Raw genomic sequence first — 24,448 nt, 5'->3', positions numbered from 1 at the left:
AAGAAAATGTTTCATCTGTATGCGGGGGAAAATTGTACAACCATGGCGGGGGTCCTGGCTCAGGAACATGGAGGCAAGCTCCGCCCTGTAGCTTTTTTTTCCAAAGTAGTGCCAACTCCGGTTCAGGGCATGCCTGCTTGTCTGAGAGCTGTTGCATCCTGTGTGATGGTGGTGGGAATGGCTATTTCTTTCACATTGGGACATGAAACTACCCTACACACCACACACCAAGTGTCCTTACTACTGAAAAACATACACACTCAACACATGTCAGCACAAAGGTTGAGCGGATATGAAGTGATTCTTCTATCTGATCCCAACTTGATTATTAAATATTCTTCAGTAAATTCAGGTCCTGCTCCAATTTTGAATGCCCTATTGGGGCTAAAGGGGGAACAGGATGAAGTGGCACCAGAACACAACTGACTGTATAACCCACATACAGCAAGACACTTCCCCTAGGCCCGACATGTCAGCTGTGGCTCTTGATGGGGCCCCAGATGTGTTTGTAGATGGCTCATGTTCTAGGCCAAATGATAATACTTACCATGCAGGATACGGCATTGTGCAACTTCCTGACAAAATACTCGAGTCAAAGCCAATCCCATATCAGTCAGCCCAAGCAGCCCAACTGATTGCCCTTACAAGAGCATGTCAATTATTTGCAGGACAGGATGTCAACATTTACACAGACTCCAAGTACGCCCATGGTGCTGTACATGATTTTGGGGTCATTTGGGAGAGAAGAGGATTCATTGCTGCTGATGGCAAAACCATATCTCACTCTTCCTTGATATCTGATCTACTCAAAGCCATACAGTTACCAAAAACATTAGCCATTCTACATTGCAGGGCACATACAAATCGCAGAGATCATATTGCCAAAGGAAATGCATTAGCAGATAAGGTAGCAAAGGAAGCCGCATTACAACAGGTGGCCAGTGAACAGATGCCTATGTCCACTTCAGGCGTCACAACCACCCCACATGACCAGATGTATGCAGATTTACAAACATTTGCTACAGAAGTCGATCTAGCAGACTGGAATGGTTCTGGAGCACAACTGGATCCAGCTTCTGGTCTAGTGTGCTTAGAGGGGAAACCATGTATTCCCATGTCAGGTGCCCCACTGTTCATTGCACAGTACCACGGTCTAGGACATAGAGGATGGAAAACGACATGTGAAACATTATTGCAGGATTTTTACATTACAGGTTTATCTAGGTTGGTGAAAGAATATGTTTCCAGGTGCATTACATGTATAAGGAACAATCCACAGAACCCAAAGAAATCACAACACCAGCATCTAGTGTACCCAACTACACCTTTCACCCATTTACAAATAGATTTTACCCACATGCCAAAAACAGGACAGAGGCAAGAGTTTTTGTTGGTAATGGTGGATATGTTCAGCAGATGGGTGGAAGCATTTGTCACTAATAAAGAAGACGCGCAGACTGTAGTCAGAATTCTTACACAGGAGATAATACCCAGATGGGGATGTCCGCTGCAGATAAATTCTGATAACGGACCAGCCTTTGTGGCCAAGGTATGCCAAGACCTGGTAAAAGTACTTAGATTGGAAATGTCATATTCCCTATCATCCTCAAAGTTGGGGTATAGTAGAAAGGATGAACAGGACAATCAAGGATAAGTTGAGGAAGGCCACTGGAGGAACCTATACCCACTGGAAGAAGATGTTACCTGCAATTCTAGCAGAGGTAAGAATGACACCTAATAAGACTACAGGGTTATCCCCTTTTGAAATATTAATGGGAAGACCGTTCCCCACTCCTTGGGCTAGACAGCCACTTATGTTAGAAAGAGGGAACCTTGACCTGGTACAACAAGAATATGTGAGAAAATTGATTCAGACTTTAGATCAGGTTGAAAGAAATGTTGCTCGCACCTCTCCTTTATCTTTTCAGGAACCAACACACCTTTTCCAAGTGGGAGATGTCATAGTGGTCCGCCAACTCGCTAAAGACAAGAAGCAAGGCTACCCCTTTGGACCACCTACTACGGTGATAGCGGGCGGTTACCAGAACGGCTGTTCTGGTGGAGAATTCCCAGTCCTGGATTCATGCTAGTCGAGTGAAGAAGGTGAACCAAACACCTGAGAAACACGAGATTGAAAAAGGAGAAGTATGAGAGGAAAATCCTCGAAGAGCGGGTGAAATCGGTGAAAAAGACCCTGAAGATGACATTCCTTACTGCCCCTCATGGTGCTTTGAAGATCTGGGTCCTATTGGGCACACTGACTGCTCTTTTTCCTGCCAGTATGGATCCTAACTAACTGTATTTATCACCCTGAGGACTTGGGCCTAATAAAAGGTATCTGTGGTCAAGGACTAGATTTAAATGAGACCCAGATGTGTGTCTGCGTTGGGCTGATTTGTGGTCACCATGGATTGAATTATTAGGTGTAAACCAGGCAGATGGCTTGTTCTGGGGATTGTCAGTGATCACATGTCCTGTTATATGGATTCAATATCCATCGTCTGACATCCTAACAGGAGTTCTGTCATTTTTCAGGATGTCAGTAAAATCATGTCCTCCGTCAGTAAATGTTCATGTTGTGTCAGTAATAAAAGTCACGGAGGGTTGGGAACCCTGCAAGGGGGGCAGAGATATGTGACTGCCTAGTCCAGCCTTTCTCAGCCAGGGTTCCTCCAAAGGGTTCTAGGGCTTCCTTGTCACTTCATTGGGCTGTATATGGAAGTGTCACCGACCAGCCGTTTCTGGATACACAGCTTTGTCATCATTGCACACACACACAGGATTTTGTTTTTCATTCAATACATTTTTTATTATAATTTCACTTTTAACATGATTGCAGTCATAGAATCAGGAAATAACAAAGGTAGGAATCTGATTGGTCAGGAAGATTCCTTGTCTGGAATGTGGGGGCGGAGTCATTATTATTGGTGTACAATACAATACACAACGTGTTCCATTATTATAACAAAGTATTGTAGAAAAGATCCCAACATGTGACATGGCTGAATGAATGCTGGTCATATTAGTTCATCTGTTCTCTAAGTAGGGTGGTAACTATTGGGCCAATCCCTTTTACAAACCACACATAATATCGCCCTTCAAAGTGAAAACAGAAACGATTTGCACAAAATCAAAGAGTAGAAATATTTTCCGGTGGATCCCCTCTACCCAGACCCCATATGTAGACATAGAACAACAAGCTGTGTTCCCTCTCGTGCCGCACTCCTCCAACCACCCAAACCCACACAGAAGCCAAGGGAAATAATGAGAGGAAAGTTCCCCCCTAGTTTGGGGCGGAGTTCTCCTTCCCTCCTCTTGGGGGATGGGAGAAGGATGGACTGAAGACAGAGAGACGCTTCGGGGTCACCACTGTTCTGTAGAGCCTTGAAATGAAGGACATCAACTTCAGAAGTTCTTGTTGTCTGTGTAAAGTTCCCCGATAACCAGATCTGGGCTCTCCCGGCTTCTAGCTCTGTAACCCGCTATATCATTATCAGGAAACGCAACTCCGACACCCAAGAAGGGCTGAAGTTGTGTCCTTCATTTCCAGGATCTACTGACCACTCTGCACCCCGACATTTACTGCACTTCATCCATGTCTTTGGGGGCCTCTCATCTCCTTATCAACTGTTTCTTCCATGATGAAGATCAGCCATGGAGTATAGCTGAGGTGTATATCAGGGTGTGCTTCTTCCCCACATGAGAGCTGGGATGTCCAGCAACATTCATCTAGAAGACATTTCCCGCACTCAAGGCACTAATACACCTCCAAGGTTGTGTGGGATCCCTGATAAAAGCGAAGACAGGACTTCAGTGAGGAACATTTCCCTCACTCAGGACAGGAAACTGGCTTCTCCCCGTGTGAGATCTCTGGTGTGTGTAAAGATTGGACTTCCTTGTAAAACATTTCCTACACTCAGGACAGGAATATGCCTTCTCCCCCATGTGAGATCTCTGATGTCTGTAAAGATTGGGCTTGTCTGAAAAACATTTCCTGCACTCAGAACAGGAATATGGCTTCTCCCCTGTGTGAGATCTCTGATGTGTGTAAAGACTGGACTTCACTGAAAAACATTTCCCGCACTCAGGACAGGAATATGGTTTCTCCCCCGTGTGACATCTCTGATGTCTGTAAAGATCAGTTTTCTGTGAAAAACATTTGCCGCACTCAGAACAGGAAAGTGGCTTCTCCCCCGTGTGAGATCTCTGATGGCTGGAAAGATTGGTCTTCTGTGAAAAACATTTCCCGCACTCAGGACAGGAATATGGCTTCTCCCCCGTGTGACATGTCTGATGTGTGTAAAGATGGGACTGCTGTGAAAAACATTTCCCGCACTCAGGACAGGAAAATGGCTTCTCCCCCGTGTGACATCTTCGATGTGTGCAAAGATATGACTTATTTGAAACACATTTCCCACACTCAGGACAGGAACACGGTTTTTGCCCCGTATGCGATCTCTGATGTCTGTAAAGATTGGACCTTTGTGAAAAACATTTCCCGCACTTAGGGCAAGAATACGGCTTCTCTCCTGTGTGAGATCTTTTATGAACGTTAAGTTTGGATTTGAAATGGAACCACTTCCCGCACTCAGTACAGGAGAATCTCTCCCCTGTTGGAAGGCTGGCCCGGTCCCGCACAGTCTGAGGGTCCTCAGGATACGGGGAATCCGATGGTCCATCTACACTGGGTGGTGCCGGATGGACATTTGAGGGAGCCGGGTTTTCTCCTGGACTATACTGTGTGATGTCCTCATCTTCTACTTTCCAGTCTGGAGACAAAGTGAGACAATCCTCGGAGGTTTTCCTGATCTCCCGGCCATGGACTAAAATACAAAGACAAAGAGGATTACTAGACAGGAGCTGATTGGTTCCCCCAAACCAGGACTCCGCCCACATCAGGCAGCTTGGTCTCTGAGGAGCTTACAATTCCACCCTCAAGGGAACTAGGAAATGGCTCCTCTGATCTCCTACCAGGTCATTTCTTTATTCATGGACCTGAGTCAGAGAGTGAGGAAACAACCAGAACTGTCTTTTATAGGAGGGACAGTGATGAGGGGATTATAGGACGAGGGTCCCCACCCCCTCTATCACTCATCGCCATTTTCCCAACACAAGAAGTACTGCACTTCCTTATTTAGTCCATGATTTAGTCATGAAGAACAGCGGGGCTGAGCCCCACCAGAGGTCAGAGAGTGAGGATGGGGGGAGAACAACCAAGATGAAGACTGGACTGATCCTGAAGACCACCATCATTGGGGTATTGACTCCTCCCTCATTATCACTTTCACTTTCTTCCCACCACAGACAATTTTCAACTGTCAGCACTCACACACTTTGAATGACAATTACTCGTGCAAATCATGCAATGCTGTACCCATATTACATTTGTATCGTTTTTTTCACCCAATTGAGCTTTCTTTTGGTGGTATTTAATCACCACTTGTGTGTGTGTTTTTTTTTTTGTTTTGTTTTTTAGGTATCAACAAAAAAAAAGACTAAAAATTTTGCAAAAATTGCATTTTTCTTAGTTTTTGTAATAACATTTTAGAAATAAGTAATTTTTCTTCATTCATTTTGGCCAAAATCTGTGTATATTATATAGTCTGTGAGAAAGTTATAGAGTCTACATACTATGGTACCGATCACTGAAAACTGACCAATCCTAATGTACCGACATCATTTCTTGAGGCCCTTAAAATGTCAGGACGGTACAAATCCCCCCAAATGTCCAAACAGTACAAATCCCCCCCCAAATGCCAGGACAGTACAAATCCTCTCAAATGTCAGGACGGTGCAAATCCCCCCAAATGTTAAGACAGTACAAATCCCCCCGAATGTTAAGACAGTACAAATCCCCCTAAATGTCAGGATGGTGCAAATCCTCCCAAATGTCAAGACGGTGCAAATCCCCCCAAATGTTAAGACAGTACAAATCCCCCCAAATGTTAAGACAGTACAAATCCCCTTAAATGTCAGGATGGTGCAAATCCTCCCAAATGTCAGGACAGTGCAAATTCCCCCAAATGTCGACGGTGCAAATCCCCCCAAATGTCAGGACAGTACAAATCCCCCCAAATGTCAGTACGGTACAAATCCCCCCAAATGTCCAGACAGTACTGTGACATAAATGTACAGATTTGAGTAGCTGAAATATGACCTGTAGCAATATGTAATCATAAATTTAGTTCAGTCCTTATCATGAAAGAAATATTCAGTCATAGACAGAGGCATATGTTCATTCATTAGCATCTGAAAAGAGACAGAGCTTCCTCAGGCTGGAAATGGCACCTGGGTGCTAATAAGATTTTGTCAACTATATGTAATCAGACTTTGCCATCTTCCTGAAGTTTAAAAGAGAAATGCAGACGTTTCGACTTCATGACACCAGGGGGGCTCCGATCTGTCTCGGGAGCTCTAAAAGTATATACATAGATCAAAGGAGTATGTTTCATCCCTCATAAAAGCTAAAATAATAGTTGCAGAGAGATGAAAATACTTCCTTCTGATGGGGCACTCTGTGGGCTACATCGGCATATAAAAACTATATTTATGTAGAATGCCAGGAAAATGCAGGAAATGGTTATGTGTAGCTGGAGTGCAATAGTGGAACAGTGATTGGTACCGTCGCAATTCGACTGATGCGCTGGTGTCGGAAATTCAATCCCCGACTTGGTGATGCAAGCCGGTCTTGGTCCAATTGACTTTGGGCAGTTCAGCACGCAGAACAGCCTGTGGGCGGGTACAGGAACACCCCCCAGAGTCAATTGGCCCAGAACTCATGTCCAGGCCACGTCCATATTCCCATAAATTGAGGACTGGAGATATGGACATGGTAATTCATATGGAGCCGGTTCTATTTGACTGACGAATTGCTGACTCTCTGACTTGCTCCAGATAAATCTTGGTAAAAGTTTTATTTCTGTCTTTTATTCCCTTTTATATTATAGTGAATAGTCATTTGTGTGTCTTCTTGTAGTTTTATTTATTTATTTCAGGTAGTTATATAGCGCCGTCAATTTATGCAGCACTTTACATATATATTGTACATTCTCATCAGTCCCTCACCCTCAAGGGGCGTACAATCTAAGGTCCCTAACTCACATTCATACATACACATACTAGGGACAATTTAGACAGGATCCAATTAACCTACCAGCATGTCTTTGGAGTGTGGGAGGAAACCGGAGCACCCGGAGGAAACCCACGCAGGCACAGGGAGAACATGCAAACTCCAGGCAGGTGGTGCCGTGGCTGGGATTCAAACCAATGAACCTAGTGCTGCCAGGCGGAAGTGCTAACCATTTAGCCACTGTGCTGCCCCACCATTTAGCCACTGTGCTGTAGTTTTTGTATTTTCTGTAACTTTTTATACTTTGTACATCACCGGAGGTCCTGCGGCCCCTGCCTGAGGGGTGCTAGGCGCGTTGTCCCTCTGGTGGAGCTCTGGCAGTTTGCGGCCTGTGAAGCCGCGGTCTTTCCTGCTGCCATGGCCGGAGCGAGGCCGAAGCGAGGCACCGCCCCCTGCCATTGGGCCCGCTCCTGTGGTGCTCTGTGTGTGGCCCCCCAGCCTCCTCATTGGCTCTGGGGATCACGCCAGGCCCACACAGTCGGTAATAAGGCCTGGAGGCCCAGCGTAATGGAAGAGTGGCCCCGACAGGCCTGGAGGCCTACCCCATCTGCCCCCTTTCTATAGGGGGTGAACTGGTTGCCCCTGTGCCCCCTTCTGCGGGCCTCCATTGCGGGCCTTCTTTGCTGCCATCTGCCTGGCCTGGATGTCATGGACCCACATGCCCCACCTGTTGCTGAGATCCAGGGGCCTATGCCCGCTCTGCCTGGGACTCCATCACCCTAAAGGACCAGAAGCGAGCCTGCTTCCATGCCGCTGAACCAAGCAGATGACCCCAGCCTGGTGAAGCCTACCATCGCCCTCCACGTCGCAACCCTACTTCCACGCCGCTGAACCCAGCACATGACCCCAGCCTGGTGAGGCCTACCATCGCCCTCCACGTTGCAACCCTGCCCGGACTTGCTGAGCCCAATGGATGATCTCGATCTGGTGAGGCCTACCATCGCCCTCCACGTCGCAACCCTACTTCCATGCCACTGAACCCAGCAGATGACCCCAGCATGATGAGGCAACCCTACTTCCACACTGCCGAACCCCGCAGATGACCCCAGCCTGGTAAAGGCCTACCACCGCCCTCCACGTCGCAACCCTGCCAGGACCTGCTGAGCCCAATGGACGATCTCAACCTGGTGAGGCCTACCATCGCATACCCCGGGACAACCCTGCCCTGACCCACAGTCCATCTGACGCTTGACTACTTGTAACGGACACGAAAGATTTGATCAGTGGAAATATGGAATCATAGCCATAGCAGGTTGAGTACATTAGATTAGGTCAGGCCTTTTCATTACAAATATGTATTCAGGAACAGCCCTTTTCATTAAGGATGTATATTGAGTCCCTTGACATTAGGGAAATGAATAGGCATTACAGACAGTAGTCATCAATTAGCATTAGTTAGTCTAAAGCCAGGCCTCCTGGAGGTGACACCTTTGTGTTAATTAGATTATCACCTGCTGGGAAAACCAGTTTGGGAACTAATTACAGCAGACAGGGCAGCTGCCAGATGTGGAAAGCCCTATAGGTATAGTCATGCATTCATCAAAGGAGTATGTTTAATCTCTTATAAAGCTGGAAAATTAGTTGGAGAGATATGAACATGCTCCCTTTGTACAGGGCATGCTGTGCGCTGCATTTGCACAAAAAAATCATATTTGTGGCTTAGGGAGAATACCAGGAAAATGAAGGGAATGGTTAGGTGGCGCTGGATCACGACAGTCGAACAGTGTTTGGTACTGTCGCGATCGGACTGATTTGCTGGTGTCGGAAATCCAATCCCCGATTTGGTGTTCAGGCTAGTCTTGGCCCGATTGAACTTGGGCAGGTCCATACACAGTACCTCTTGTGGGCAGGTCAGGACCACCTCCCCCAGGGTCAATTGGCCGAAGACTAATGTCCCGCCCATGTCCATATCCCAATAAATTGAGCACACGGACATTTGGACATGGGTGATTCGTGCGGAGCTGGTTCGATTGACCAATGGATTGCTAATTTTCTGACTTGCTCCAGCCGCAGGGTAAAGTGTTATTGTCTTTTATTCCCTTTTTATTTTATAGTAATTAGTCATTTGTGTGTCTTCTTATATCTTTTGTATTTTATGTAACTTGTTATATTTTGTACATATTTTATGCACCGCCCACTTTGGGAAATTAAATCTTAAAATTAATTAGTGAACTTCTGTGTATTTAAGCACGTGCTCATATCTTCGGAGAGACTAGATCGGAGAGATTAGATTGGAGAGATTAGATTGGGTTAGATTGTATTGTATTTTAGTGCCTTTAAAACGCTCGGTCAAGCTCATTGCCAATCTGTATGCAACTGCACTGCGAGTGGGCAGATTGTACACAGATTGCAAAGGTAACAGATCTGCCAGACGGAGATCTGTGTGTGTGTGGTGTCTCAACAGACCATTCTGCGGATAAACTGTTGGGTGGTGGCAGGCTACCTTTTGTGGTGTGTCTAGTGCAGGGGGATGTGGACAGTGGAAGGGTGATTAACGCTGGGGTTCAAGCTCTAGGTAGCTGGGGGGACCTTAGGAGGGTGTAATTACTAAACTGGTCCTCGACTCTAATCAGTGCACCAGGTTGTATGTAAGATTCCTATCTGCCAGTGTGTGTGGTCAGTCAGCTGGATTGGAGTGGAGTCTCCATCTACTGGTGGCCAAAAGGTAGTGCGGGCTGTGAAAAGGTATCACGGCTGATCTTATATATGGTTTTTAGATATTCAAGTTAAGTCCCCTTTATGCCCTCTTGACCTCCCTGTCATGGCCGCACGTGTGCGTCTCAGTTAGCTATTCGCTGTAGGCGTGGCGTGTGGGTGGATCCATGACAGGGTGATCTTTGACACTACCCTTGATCACAACTGGCCGAACAGAACTCTACCCATCCTGATCCTAAGCACGAGAACTCTTGTCATGGAAAGGTACAGCTACGAAATACGCCATTACATGCCGACTATCTACAACCAAGCGCCCTGAGAGACTTTCCACCTCACTTGTCCGCCAATTCCTCTACCTCCCTAAAATGCCACCTGTACTCCTCCTCCTCGTACTCTTCTCCTCCGTACCCAAAATCTCTTCTCTCTATGCCCCTGCTCCTCCCACACAACTATACATCACACCCTCACTGCTTCCTTCTCCCCTCTATGGCTCTCACCACCTTCTCCTGCTGCTCCACTCTCCCACTGCCCCGAACACCACCAATGGTAGAATCACACGCTCTTGTCATCCTGCACCCATGCCACCTTTCTTACCCTTCTTTGCCTCCTAACAGCAGGGGACATCTCCCCAAACCCTTGTCCTCCTCCACCTCACTCACCCACAAGGCACCTACCTACTTCCATGAACTGCCGCAACCCCCTCAACCTAATACCGGTCCCCCTGCTCCCCAAAACCACCCCTCCATTTTCACGTGCACTCCTGAATGCCCGTTCGGTTTGCAACAAACTTACCGCCATCCACGACCTCTTTGTTTCCCGCTCCCTCAACCTCCTGGCGATCACCGAAACCTGGATCCAAACCACTGACTCCACCTCCCCTGCAGCTCTCTCCTATGGAGCTCTCACCTGGACCCACTCACCCAGACCCAGCGGTCGAAAAGGTGGTGGGGTTGGTATGCTCCTGTCACCACAGAGCACCTTCCAAGTCCTCCCAAACCCCCCTCTCTATCCTTCTCCTCCTTTGAGGCCCACTGCATCCGACTGCTCTCTCCAATCCCCCTGAGGATCGCAGTAATCTATCGGCCTCCTGGACCCGTATCCCGCTTCCTCGACGACTTCTCCACCTGGTTACCCTTCTTTCTCTCCTCTGAGCTGCCCACCATCATCCTTGGAGACTTCAACATCCCTACCAACATCAATAACCCGGCTACATCCCAACTCCTCCACTTAACCTCTTCTTTTGCACTCACACAGTGCATACACTCCCCCACCCACTCCGACGGGAACACCCTGGACCTTGTGTTCTCTCATCGCTGCACTCCCCACAACCACCCTTTTTCCCCTCTCTGACCACAACCTCATCACCTTCTCCATCTCCTCTTAAAACCTACCCCTCCAAACGTCAAACCATTACCAGCCGAAACCTCCGCAACCTGGACCCTACCCCCTTCCACTCTGCAGCTGACCAACTTTATGACAGTATCCTTCCCCTGTTCTGCCCTGACCTGGCCACTACTGTCTATAACAACTCGCTGCCAGCCGCTCTTGACCCCTTAGCACCCCTAACCACACGAAACATTAGATCCCAACCTCAAGCGACACCTGCTGATGTGGTCTAGTCTGTCTCTACACCTGCTGATGCGGTCTAGTCTGTCTCTACACCTGCCAATGTGGTCTAGTCTGTCTCTACACCTGCTTATGTGGTCTAGTCTGTCTCTACACCTGCTGATGTGGTCTAGTCTGTCTCCACACCTGCTGATGCGGTCTAGTCTGTCTCTACACCTGCCAATGTGGTCTAGTCTGTCTCTACACCTGCTGATGTGGTCTAGTCTGTCTCTACACCTGCCAATGTGGTCTAGTCTGTCTCTACACCTGCCAATGTGGTCTAGTCTGTCTCTACACCTGCCAATGTGGTCTAGTCTGCCTTTGCACCAGTTGTTCTGATTCAGCCCAGGCCAATTGAGCCTCCTTTTTCATTTCTGGGACTTTCAGTAACCGGGCCTCACCCTACTGCAACTGCTGAAACCTAAGAAGTTCCATCCAGCCTTTGGATAAACTGCCTCATTCAGCCATTTTTGGGCCCGCAACTTTTTCTTCAGGCCACTCTGCATCCAGCCTGTGTTCCAGCTTGACTTCTGTACCATGTCACCTGCTATCTAACCTGATGTTACAGGTTCTCTGCTGTCCAGTTTGGCTCCATAAACTCTGCCTGCTAACCAACCTGACTTTGCTGATCCCCTGACCATTGCCCAGCATGATGCTCCTTTACTGGAAGCCCAGCTTGATGGTCCTTTGTCATATGCCCACCCTGATGGTCCTGTGCCAGATGCCCAGCATGCTTTTAAGTGTCCATGGGTTCCTCCTCAGAGGGGGCTAATGTCAGGAACGTCTAGTCCTTCTGATAAATCACAATTAATGGTCCCATTACAGCATCCTGGTTCTAGCTATGATGCAGCTTGTCTCTGGGTGGAGACCAAACCTCATTTAAGCCAGCCAAACCTACAGTCTCATGTTAGTGATAGTGTGTGTAATACACGTTTAAGCTCCCTGTCTGTCTGTCCTGCTCTGCTGTTTGGATTCCTCTATTTATGACCTTGGATCAGATATAAACTACTCTCTGAACTCTGCCTGTCTTTTGACCAGGGATTGGACCCTGATTACTCTGAATATTGCCTGCCTTGTCAATCAAATGTTGCCAAACACAATGCTTAAATCTTGGTGCTTCACAATTCCACATGGTATCTGTCACTTGATGAGGTGCAGCCCTCCACAGATGGGGATATCTAGGAACTGTCAAAGACAACACACAAGAGGGTGCATTACCGTAATATCATATTTATTAAAAGATAGATCACAAATGGAATCTCACAAGCCGACCATAAAAACAGACATATAGCCAGATCTTCAGTCCCAGACAATGGGGTCCTGTCCCAAATACTGCCCAGTTGGGAAAACTGATGCATTTCGGGAGATGAACTCGCCTTGTACCTGGCCTGTCATTGAACCATTCTGCCTGTCAGCCAACCACAAGTACCTGTTGCTGTGCTCAGTTTGCACCTGCCCTGGTGTGGTAGCCAGGCACTATAGCATTGTGTATCAGTCCTGGGGGCACCGAGTACCAGTAGGCCTGCCTGCCTTATGGGAAAGGGGCTGCTATAGGTAAGGACCACAGAAGCCAGCTATAGTGTCTGACCACCTGTGTTAGAGAGAAGTGTGACAAGACCTCCAAGTGTTTGTGAAATCTCCCACCACAAAATGTACTCAGCCAATCAAAGGTCAGGACTCCATTGTTTTTCTTCTCCTGCCATCAATGACCAACCCGGTCCCACACTTCATCCATGTCTTTGGGGACCTCTGATCTCCTTATGGACTGTTTCTTCCATGATGAAGATCAGCCATGGAGTATATCTGAGGTGTATATCAGGGTGTGCTTCTTCCCCACATGAGAGCTGGGATGTCCAGCAACATTCATCTAGAAGACATTTCCCGCACTTAAGGCACTAATAAACCTCCAGGGCTGTGTGGGACCCCTGATGTACAGGAAGACAGGACTTCAGTGAGGAACATTTCCCTCACTCAGTACAGAAAAGTGGCTTCTCCCCCATGTGAGATCCCAAATGTTTGTGAAGGTGGGACTTCCCGCACTCAGGACAGGAACACGGCTTTTCACCTGTGTGAAATCTCTGATGGGTATAAAGACTGGAATTTCTTGAAAAAAAAAAGGAAAGTGGCTTGTCCCCTGTGTGAGATCTCAGATGTCTGTTAAGACAGGACATCGGTGAAAAACATTTTCCACACTCAGAAAACGAAAACGTCCTTTGCCTCCCTGTATGAGAGCTAAGATGTATGACAAGTTCTGATTTTTCAACAAAACATTTCCAGCACTCAGAACAGTATTATGGCTTTTCACCTGTGTGCAATCTCTGATATCTGTAAAGATTGGACTTATCTGAAAAACATTTCCCGCACTCAGGACAGGTATATGGCTTTTCCCCTGTGTGAGATCTCTGATGTGTGACAAGTTTTGCCTTTTCTACAAAACATTTCCCACACTCAGGACAGGTATACGGCTTCTCACCTGTGTGCAATCTTTGATGTCTGTGATAAAAAGATTTGTCTGAAAAACATTTCCCACACTCAGAACAGGAGTATGGTTTTTCCCCTGTATGAAGCCTTTGATGTGTGACAAGATGTGATTTTTGTATAAAACATTTCCTGCACTCAGGACAGGAATATGGCTTCTCTCCTTTGTGAGATTCTTTATGCCTAATAACATTGAACATAGAATGGAAACACTTCCCGCACTCAGTACAGATATATGGCTTCTCACCTGTGTGAAGCCTCATATGCTTTTGAAGATTAGACTTTTGTGAAAAACATTTCCCGCACTCAGGATAGGAATACGGCTTCTCCCCCGTGTGAGATCTTTTATGCTCATTAAGATGGAATTTAGAAGGGAATCCCTTCCCGCACTCAGGACAGGAGAACCTCTTGTCTGTTGGAAGGCTGGCCCGGTCCCACACAGTCTGAGGATACGAGGAATCCGATGGTCCATCTACACTGGGTGGTGCCGGATGGACATTGGAGGGAGCCGGGTTTTCTCCTGGACTATACTGTGTGATGTCCTCATCTTCTACTTTCCAGTCTGGAGACAAAGTGAGACAATCCTCGGAGGTTTTCCTCATCTCCCGGCCATGGACTAAAATACAAAGACAAAGAGGATTACTAGACAGGAGCTGATTGGTTCCCCCAAACCAGGACTCCGCCCACATCAGGCAGCTTGGGCTCTGAGGAGCTTACAATTCCACCCTCAAGGGAACTAGGAAATGGCTCCTCTGATCTCCTACCAGGTCATTTCTTTATTCATGGACCTTAGTCAGAGAGTGAGGAAACAACCAGAACTGTCTTTTATAGGAGGGACAGTGATGAGGGGATTATAGGACGAGGGTCCCCACCCCCTCTATCACTCATCGCCATCTTCCCAACACAAGAAGTACTGCACTTCCTTATGTACTCCATGATTTAGTCATGAAGAACAGCGGGGCTGAGCCCCACCAGAGGTCAGAGAGTGAGGATGGGGGGAGAACAACCAAGATGAAGACTGGACTGATCCTGAAGATAAACAGCATTGGGTTATACAGTGTAAGGGTCAGGACTCATAATATTGGTATTCAGTAATCAGTGGAAGATTAAATGTTTACTGTAGACAAGTTGCAGAGATCCCACACCGCTGCCTCCCATCTCCTGAGACTGCACTCAGTGACTTGGGTCTGAGACACTACAGACATATCCCTCCACCCGGCACAGCCAGCAGACCACAGAGCAAGGAACCCTGGGAGAATTGTTCTATCGGAGATTTCACCAGGGCATGAGGAAGAGGACCCACAGAGAAGGTCCCAGATAACTCAAAATCTATGGTGAAATGAACATTTTGCTGCCAGCTGAACCCCAGAACCTCCATAAATCCAGTCTAGAGACATAAATTGTGTCTGCAGCACAGAGAAGGAAGATTATCCGAGAGAAATCCAGGAATACAGGACGGGGAACACAGCTCAGGAAAGTGACCAGGGGATTACAGGCTGATATCACCCAGTCCCCGCCCTACTCTGGACCAATCAGTGAGCAGTATGGGTGGAGGAATGGATTTAGTGTTCATGACCCACCTGTGCTGATCTCTGTAGGAGTGTCCTCCTCTATAAATGTCCCCGTTATTCCATCCTCCTCCATAGACTGCTGATCATCCCTCACATACGCCTCTTCTTCTTCTGCTTTCACCTCAAATTCTATATCGATTGGATCTCCACTCTAAATCAAGGAAATGAGAGAAAAGATCATCTGTAAAATGTAAGATTTATGATTGTGACATCACATAAAAAATCCTCAGTGTCTCTACAAGTCCATGTTAGATTGTAAGCTTGAAAGAGCAGGGCCCTTGAACCCCTCGTGTTTTGTTTTGTTACAGCATTGTCTCATGTACTGTCCCCCACTATAATGTACAGCGCTGAGCAAACCAATTAGTGCTATATAAATACTGTATAATAATAATAATGTTCTAGATGCTCCATCCCACCAACCTTGTAATAGTGAGGGATGGTGTGACCTTCCTGTGTGGAATCCCGGGAATACAGAGGACGGGGACATCTCTCTGGTGGGTTCCTGGTATTAGGTGGCTCCATCATATCCTTGTGTCCTTCTGAAAACTCCTCCATCACTCCATACTCCTCATCCTCCTCTTTATACTCTTCTTTAACATCAATATTATCATCCCCGAGGATTCCACTCTGAAAGATATAATAAAACATTCATTGTAACAAACATGCTGTGTATAAATCACAACTACCAATAATTGTCATCATCTACCTGATGATGGTGAGGGATGGTGTGACCTTCCTGTGTGGAATCCCGGGAATACAGAGGATGGGGACATCTCTCTGGTGGGTTCCCATGACTGGATCCATCTGTAGGAAACACACACACTGACTGAATCCATTGTTTCTAGGTGTTTATCAGATGATGGGGGATCTAGGTGGATCCTCCGTACTGCTCTCTCCTTTACAATAAAGTCTCCTCTTACCCGGTGATGTGAGGGGCGGCTGATTGTCCATCATGACGTCCTTGTAGAGATCCTTGTGTCCTTCTAAATACTCCCACTCCTCCATGGAGAAATAGACAGTGACACCCTGACACCTTATAGGAACCTGACACACACAATGATACAGTCACCATCCAGACACATCCCTTGTCTGTTACTGGAGAATGTCCCAGAATTCCCGGCACCGCTCACCTCTCCTGTCAGCAGCTCAGTGATCTCTCTGGTGACTTCTAGAATCTTCTTCTTCTTTCTCTCTTCTATCAGGGAGGGAGGTGGAGGCAATGTGATGTCATATGATCTCCAGACTTCACAGGAGGAAAACTCTACATCTGAACACAAATAGTCACATCAAATGATATTCCCAGAATCCTCCTCACCTCTCCATTCAGGTCTCCATTTTATTAAAGCCCCACTTCAGGCTGAGGTATAATTCCCCCCACAGGACCCCCACACTACGCAGGGTATAGGCTTGTTGCAGCATTCTGATGTCATTACATACAACGCAGGACCAACAGTCCCACTTTACATGTGAGGATACCAAGGGGCCCCACATCCTAAGAACATCAGAAAAATAAGATGGAGGGACATTGGGAGGAGGAGCTGTGAGGTCAGTGTGATGTCATAGGATTCTCTGACTCTGGATGGAGGGACATTGGGGGAGGAGCTGTGAGGTCAGTGTGATGTCAGAGGAGTCTCTGACTCTGAATGGAGGGACATTGGGAGGAGGAGCTGTGAGGTCATTGTGATGTCATAGGATTCTCTGATTCTGGATGGAGGGACATGGGGAGGAGCTGTGAGGTCAGTGTGATGTCATAGGATTCTCTGTCTCTGAATGGAGGGACATTGGGAGGAGGAGCTGTGCGGTCATTGTGATGTCATAGGACATATAGACTCTGGATGGAGGGACATTTGGATGGGGAGATTTGAGGGGTCCGCGATATGAGGCTCCCATGTAAACCAAATCCTTGTTCCTGGGTGCGTCCTACCTCTCCTAAACTGAAGAGTGAACTTTGACCTTTACCATCCAGAAACTTGTCCGGAATCTGTGGAAGTAAGCTGTCATGTGATCAGGTGACGTGCAGAGGAACGGAGTGTAAATAGCAGACAATAGTCTCCATCATGAAGGAGATGAGGGGGAGGAAGTCACTGAAGGTGACCATAGATCCATGGAAATTCAGCTGGTTCAGCAGGGATCGCTCACATTTCCATCCATGTGTGGCCACTGCTGGATAAAAGCCACTCCCCCAGCGGCTGCAGCCAATAGCTTCAGTGCTGATCTGTGTATTCTGAGAGCGGAGGAGTCCCCCCATTGTCAGAATACAAGAGTGCAGCGGGGAGGATTCCCCCATCCACCTCCAATGTGTGGATGGGGGAATCACTTCAGTTTTTATGCTCATCCCGCTGGCTGAACGATAAAACTGAACCATGTAGGCCAGCTTTGGGAGCAAATATATTATCATCAACTCCTCCCCCTGAAGGGGTTCATCTACGTATTACCTCCTCTGCTGCCAGATCCAGGAATGTCTCCTTTATACTTCCTTATTCATGGAACTTCCTGTCTGGGTAGAAGTCAGAGGACAGACATGATGGGGGGTTACTGGGTGTAAATAGAAAATAACATCTTATTACCTCCTCTGCTGCTACTTCCACCAAGGTCTCCTCTATACGTCCTGCCTGTACCTAACATCACTTCCTGTCTGTACCTGACATCACTTCCTGTCTGTACCTGACATCACTTCCTGTCTGTCTTCCATAGAGACTTCCTGTCTGGGTAGAAGTGAGATCCCCACCTTGTGGAGCTCAGAGGAACTGCAGCCCCGAGAAGCGTCTGGTAGTGTGACCCCGGCCTTGTGCTGGGTGTGTATGGACTGTAGATCCTTATAGAGGGGTCACCTCCGCTCCCACCAAGGGGGACAGAAATATATGACTGCTCGGGGGAGGGATTTTGGCCCCTTTGATTTTGCAGTAAATGTGATTGCATTAGTCCCGTTGATTTTCGTATTTCCATGTAATAAAAGGTGTCACACGATGTCGGGTTCCCCTTTCTCTCCTCCCTGAGTGTGTATTTAGAGGCGGAGCTCCTGCTGGAATGGCGGTCGGAGGCGGAGTCTAGGAGGGAGACTGACAGAACCCGCAGCAGACTTGCAGGAGTGAGCGAGGAGGATCCGGTTCCTTTACCATCGGAGATGAGGAGAGTGTGAAGGATGTTTCTGACTCTGGGAGCTGAAAAGCTGGGAGTCCTATTGGTGTGGTGAGGGGGAAGCACTACTAGGGGGCGCCCTCACCATCCCATGTACAAGAGGTGGAAGAAGGCGGGGCTACACTACAGCCGGCACAGTTTGGAGGGCGGAGCACTTTCACACCTTATCAACTTTTCACTGATTGGTGGATTTTTGGAGTAAAATAAGTGGATTGAAGTAGATGCAAAGTGGAAGCGGTGGACTTGCAGAGAACACTATACTGAGCACACAATATTGTCGGTCTCCATGGATTTGCACAGGATTTGAGATGATTTCCTATAGCAGCAAATCTGATGAGATGAATGAATGTAGCGCCCCCTCCTGGTCAGGTCTAGGATGTGTAGTCAGGTAAAGCATAGCTGTGTTTCTCTGCTCACCAGAGAGGCTGTCAGGTAGATTCAGTCGGATATTCTGATTTACAGAGAGCTGGGATTGATTAGTCAGGTCTGCTCATGCTGCTCTGGTTCTGTTGGAGTTTGTCTGAGTTCTTCCTGCCTTCAGGAAGCTATGAGAGTCTTCCAGAACATGGGAATTGGCTAGACAAATGACCAGCATGAATATGGATACAGTCCTGGCCAATTGCAGGGGAGGGTGGCCCCATTGCATGCTGGGAGTGGTATTTATACTCTGAGAGCACATGGGTTCAGTGTCTTTCCTCGGAGAGGATTGCACCAGCCAGGCTGGAGGCAGGCTGCCTCGCCTGGCACTTGCTGTTATGTGGCCTCGGGTGGGTGACCTGAGGGCCTGAAGTTAGAGAGAGTGACCCTGATTCTACAGTAAGCTGACTGAGGGGAGCTGTCTGCCAAAGCTCTGTCTGGTATCACTGGAGAGAGTGGCTTGGAAGATTGGAAGGAGGCAACCATTCTGTCCTTGGACCTGTGAGTGCAAACTCTGAGAGATCTGGGGGGCTCTGTGTGCTTGTTACCCCTCTGGTGCTTGATAGTCAGCCTGGGTCTGAGAAAGGGAGCCCTGCCTAGTGTTCTGCAGAGCTTGTCCAAGTATTGCTACTGCTAATGGGACTTCGCTCTCCTACAACTACTTGCTGCTATTTGTTACTGAGAAGTCTGCTATCTACTGTCAGCCGAGACTTCACAAGTGTTCTACTAAGAGATCAGCTAGATGTCCTCAGTGTGAAGAGTTCTGATTCTGGAGGATCCGACTACATTCCCCATCCCTATCCCCAGTTCTACAATAAACTCCAAACACAAAACATCCCCTAGACTGGTGATTGGAGACAACGAGCAGAAGTGTGTGTGTTTGCCTTGCTGTGGGGCAAAGCAAAGGGAAACCAGGGGCAACATTCAGCTCCTTCTGAGGTAGTGCTACATGAAGTCAGTGTAAAGTGGAAGCAGTAGATCTGCAGGGAACTGCATCTTGAGCACAAAGCACTTTGTTGTATATGGATTTGCACATGGTTCAGTATTCTTAATTTACTGTCAAACACCTCAAGATCAATGAAGTAGGTGTAAAGTGGAAGCAGTAGATCCGCAGATAATAATATTTTGAGTTGGGATGGGCTGACGGTTCGAGTCAAACATAAGTTCAACTCGAACATTAGCCGTTTGAGTGTTCACCATTATGCAGGAAGTTCACCTGTGTGCCCAATGTAAAACATGTTTTGTGATTGGCCAAAGCATTGCACCTGACCACAGGTCACATGCAATGCTTTGGCCAATAACAGCTGAGTTCTCAGGAAGAGCCATGATTGGCCAAAGTGCTGGCTGTATTATTGAACCACAACATGCAGAAGAGGTGGTGGAGTGGATAAGTCAGTCATCCTCATCCTCTGTCACCCAGGCTCATACTATTTTGCCTTCCACCACAGCTGCCAAAGTGTCCTGTTCCTCCGGCTCCTTGTCCACCACAGCTGCTCCTTCCGTAGCCCCACCATCATGCATGGAGGAGTCACCAGAATGATTGGATCATAGTGTCAGTCCCATGCTGCTGGAGGATGTGCAGCAATCTGAATGCTGTGATGTTGGTTCCCAGGATGAGGAAAGGAGTGACGTGAGCCTAGAGAGAGGGGGCGCCAGTGAGGGAAAAGAAATTGTCAGTCCTGTTCCCCCAGCCGCAGCACACTGCCAAGTTGGCTCCATTGATGAGGAGGATGGGGATGATGAGGTCACTGACCATACTTGGGTGCCTGAGAGAACAGAGGAGGAAAGTGAGGAGGAGGCAGAACTCCAACAAGGCAGGATGTCCTCCAGGGACAGGCATAAGGGCAGCCAACCAATGGCATCACACGACAGAGCTCCGCAGGTGGGGGCGCTGCTGACTCCTGGCAGACTTCCACAAGTTCTCTGGTGTGGGCTTTCTTCAACACATGTGCAGCATTGCTGTTTGCAGTCTTTGACTGAAGCAGACCAAGCGTGGCCAAAACACCAGCCACTTGGGCACCAAATGCTTGACAAGACGTATGATGAGCTGCCATGCAGCCCGCTGGTAACAGCACCTGAAAGACCCAGAAAAAGTGCAGACTTCTCCTTGCTCCTCATCTGGGATCTCTACTGTAAAACGTCAGGTCTTCTCAACAGCCTCCACTGAGAGGAGTGATGGTACAGCAGTGGGTGGCCCATCTGACAGCAGGACACCACCTGTTCATTTCAGCAGGAACATTTCACTACCCCATTTACTGAACCGTGAAAAAAAGACTGTCCCACCCATCCACATTCTATCCTGGCCAAATTGCTGCGTTACAACTGCTGCCTTTCCATCTGGTGGACTCTTCCCCCTTCCGGGAATTTGCAGAATGTGCTGTATCACAGTGACAGGTTCCGAAAAGACAATTCATTTCATGCAAGGCCATTCCAGCTCTGTACCATCATGTGGAAGGTCATGTTTTGGCCTTGTTGGACAAGGCGGTCAGCAGCAAGGTCCACATTACTGACACGTGGTCCAGCAGGCGTGGTCAGGGATGTTACATATCCGTCACGGCACACTGGGTGACTCTGCTAGCAGCTGGGAAGGATGCAGGACAGGGTTCAGTTCTGGAGCTTGTTCCACCACCATGCCTCCAAAAACCTGGTGGTGATTCTGCCACATCTGTCTGCTCCACCCCCTCCCCTTCCTCTTCCTCTATGGCCTCTTCTGCTGAATTGTCATCTCCACTGGCTTCCGCTCACCCAATGAATCAAATTCAAAATAATAACAACTTACAAAACCGAGGGGGAGGAGCCTAACTATGGCGGTGTAGGAGAGCGTGGTGTGGAAGCTCTCTGTCCTTCCCCACCGCCTCGGATACAGATACTGGAGAGCAGGGACTGGGGGGACCTACCAGAGTATGGTGGGTTCCGTGCTGAAGCCGTGGCTCCGGGCGCTATGAGTAGGAAGTGAACGGTGCCGTCGGATTGAAGACAGGCTGGAGACCCGTCCTAGGGGAGAGAGAGCAGAGAGCAGGGTTGCAGAGGAAACGAGGAGGCTCGGCTTGACCACGTGTCAGCCGCAGAGAACTACTGGGTAGGGGAAAAGCCGGCTGGTCTTTAGAGCTGAGAGGGGAGAGGAAGACGTCAGATTGCTCCCCTCCCAGTACATGAGACATTCTTATGGGAGAAGTATGCAGCAAGATGCCTCCCTCCCCCCCCTGAATGGAGGTGACTTTGTTACAGAGGAGTGAAAACGAAGAAACCTGGAGGAAACCCTCCCCTCCTGAAGAGAGCTATGGAATGTGACAACCGAGGAACTTGCTAGAGCTGCAGCTGTGAAGGGTGAGTGAGAGCAGCCTGGATGGATTATTGTGATACATAAATGACTGTTTCTGTTGTCTAAAGGCAAAGGAGGAGTTGTGAGAGAGGGGGTTTCCCTGGGGGGTCTGACGGAGAGAGAGGAGGAGATTAAAGTAACCTGAAAGGAATACTAAGTAGAGAACTTGAAGAAGAAAAAAAAAAGAGAAAAAAAAAAGGAGTCCCTGGTATATATTGTTATCAATCTTTGTGTTCCCCCTATTGAAGAAAAAGAACGCATAGAAGAGATGAAAAATAAAAATGTTAAAAATAGTGGCCCAAAGGGGTCTCAAACTGGCACGATAAAAAAATATACATCTCAAGGAAATGTGACTCCAGATAGATCTCAAAGCGTTGGTGAAAAATGTGAAATGGAAATGAGTATAGAAGGTAGCCCTAGACTCTCCCTGGGAAAAGAATATAACAGTCAACATCTTACAGAAAAATTGGAAAGGAGAGATACTGAAAGTGAATTACAAATTCCAAACAAGAAAGAGATGGCAGATATGTTCAAGAACTTAGAAAAAACATTAAAACATGAAATGACAAGTATACAAAATGATTTGGGCCGGATGCTATCGAGGGTGGAGGAGACAGAGGAAAGAGTTAAAAGCCATGCTCAATATATTTCTGATCTGGAGAAAAGGACAATGGAAATTAAGAAAGATCAAAAAAAGCTGTTATATAGAATGGAAGTACAAGAAAATAGGGAAAGGAGAAACAACATTAGGATGAGAGGAGTTCCGGAAGTGGTAAAAGGAGAAGAAACAAGAGGCCTTATCTGTAAAATATTAAACTCCATTATGGATAGATCAGAAACAGAAAAGATTAACCTGGAAGGTGTTTTCAGGATAGGAAAAAATCAACAAGGAAGTGGAAAAGAGAAACCAAGAGATATAATAGTCCAATTTCAGAAATGGGAGGATAAAGAAGAAGTATGGAGAAAGATCAAGGGAAGATCAAGTATTAATTATGGAGAAATGAATATACAGATTTTTGCAGATTTAACACCAGAGACATTGTGGAGGAGAAGATGATAAAGCAAAAGGTGCACTATAGATGGGGTATGCCGGAGTGCCTAATTGGATGGAAGAATGGAGTTACAGCCCAGTTGAGATTTCCTGAGGACTTAAGAAACTTCTGTGATAGACTTGAATTACAAAGGATGGAAGTCCCTGGTTGGGAGGTGGAAGAAGGGGGTTTGGGAGGTGGAGAGAGAGAGGAGTGGCAGGTTGCTAGAAGAGGGAGATAGAGAATTGAGGGAGAGGAGAGAGAAAGAGAAGGGGAAAGACATTTTTTATTTTTTTCTCTCTCCTCTTATCACGCTTGACACCACCCTCTCTCTCTCTTTTCTCCGTTGGGACCTTAAGAAAGGTGGAACATCTTGAATTGATGATGGAAATACTTTTGGGGTATCTGAGGTGGTGGGAGGTGTGGGGATCTGTCCATGGTTGGAGTTCAACCCCTAGGAGGTAATCTATGGTGGGTTTGGCCCCGCAAAAGATGTATAGGCAAAACGTAAGCCTAAAGGATGGGAAGGGTGGGAGGGAGGGGAGAGGTGGACAGGGGGGTAGAGGGATAAGTGAGGGATGGAGGAAAGATAAGAGGCTGTATAGTTTGGAGGAAGAGAAGAGTAATTGGGGCAGAGAGAGAGAGGATAAGATAAAGAGAAGGGAAAAGATATAAAGGAAATGAAAGATCTAAGATTTATAACTTATAATGTAAACGGGTTGTGTTGTCCAGGAAAAAGATTTAAATTATATAAGGAACTACAACATAGAGCAGTGTCAGTGGCTTTCCTACAGGAAACGCATTTTGAACTAAAGTCAAATGTAAAGTTGAATTCTAGATATTACCCATTATGGTACTATGCAGATTCCCCGGTTAAGAGAGCAAAGGGGGTAGCTATAGGATTTGCAAAAGATATAAGGTTTGAGTTGGAATCGAGAGAGACAGACCCGGAGGGGAGGTTTTTATTTCTAAGAGGTAAAATAGAAGACATTGAATGTACAGTTGCTAATATTTATTGTCCTAATAAGAAGCCGGAAAGATTCTTGAAAAGAATTTTAAAAAGATTGATGGATTTTAGAAAGGGGTATTTGATAGTAGCTGG

At 47.2% G+C, this 24,448-nt stretch overlaps 1 protein-coding gene across 1 annotated transcript; it reads right to left on the bottom strand.

Annotated features, from left to right (window-relative positions):
- Positions 1-3,767: 3,767 nt before the first annotated feature.
- Positions 3,768-14,067, bottom strand: LOC149441668 (uncharacterized). The gene is made up of 2 exons (XM_089657055.1): positions 13,863-14,067; positions 3,768-4,823 (listed from the first exon to the last, which is right to left on the bottom strand). The coding sequence occupies exons 1-2, from the start codon at positions 14,065-14,067 to the stop codon at positions 3,811-3,813; spliced, it is 1,218 nt and encodes a 405-aa protein (XP_089513181.1). The 3' UTR covers positions 3,768-3,810.
- Positions 14,068-24,448: the final 10,381 nt, after the last annotated feature.

This window comes from Staurois parvus, unplaced genomic scaffold, assembly GCF_062004578.1.
Source record: "Staurois parvus isolate SC_StPar_1 unplaced genomic scaffold, SC_StPar_1.0 ptg000960l, whole genome shotgun sequence".
Taxonomy (NCBI): Eukaryota; Metazoa; Chordata; class Amphibia; order Anura; family Ranidae; genus Staurois; species Staurois parvus.
This window is presented reverse-complemented; position numbering and strand designations above follow the sequence as displayed.

What these genes read in the sequence shown, in the direction of transcription:
- LOC149441668 (XM_089657055.1), bottom strand. Translation starts at nt 14,067, where the DNA reads ATGTTCAATGTTATTAGGCATAAAGAATCTCACAAAGGAGAGAAGCCA. An exon ending in ACATCAAAGATTGCACACAG is followed by an intron (nt 4,824 to 13,862) that starts GTGAGAAGCCGT and finishes TTTGTATTTTAG; the next exon opens with TCCATGGCCGGGAGATCAGG.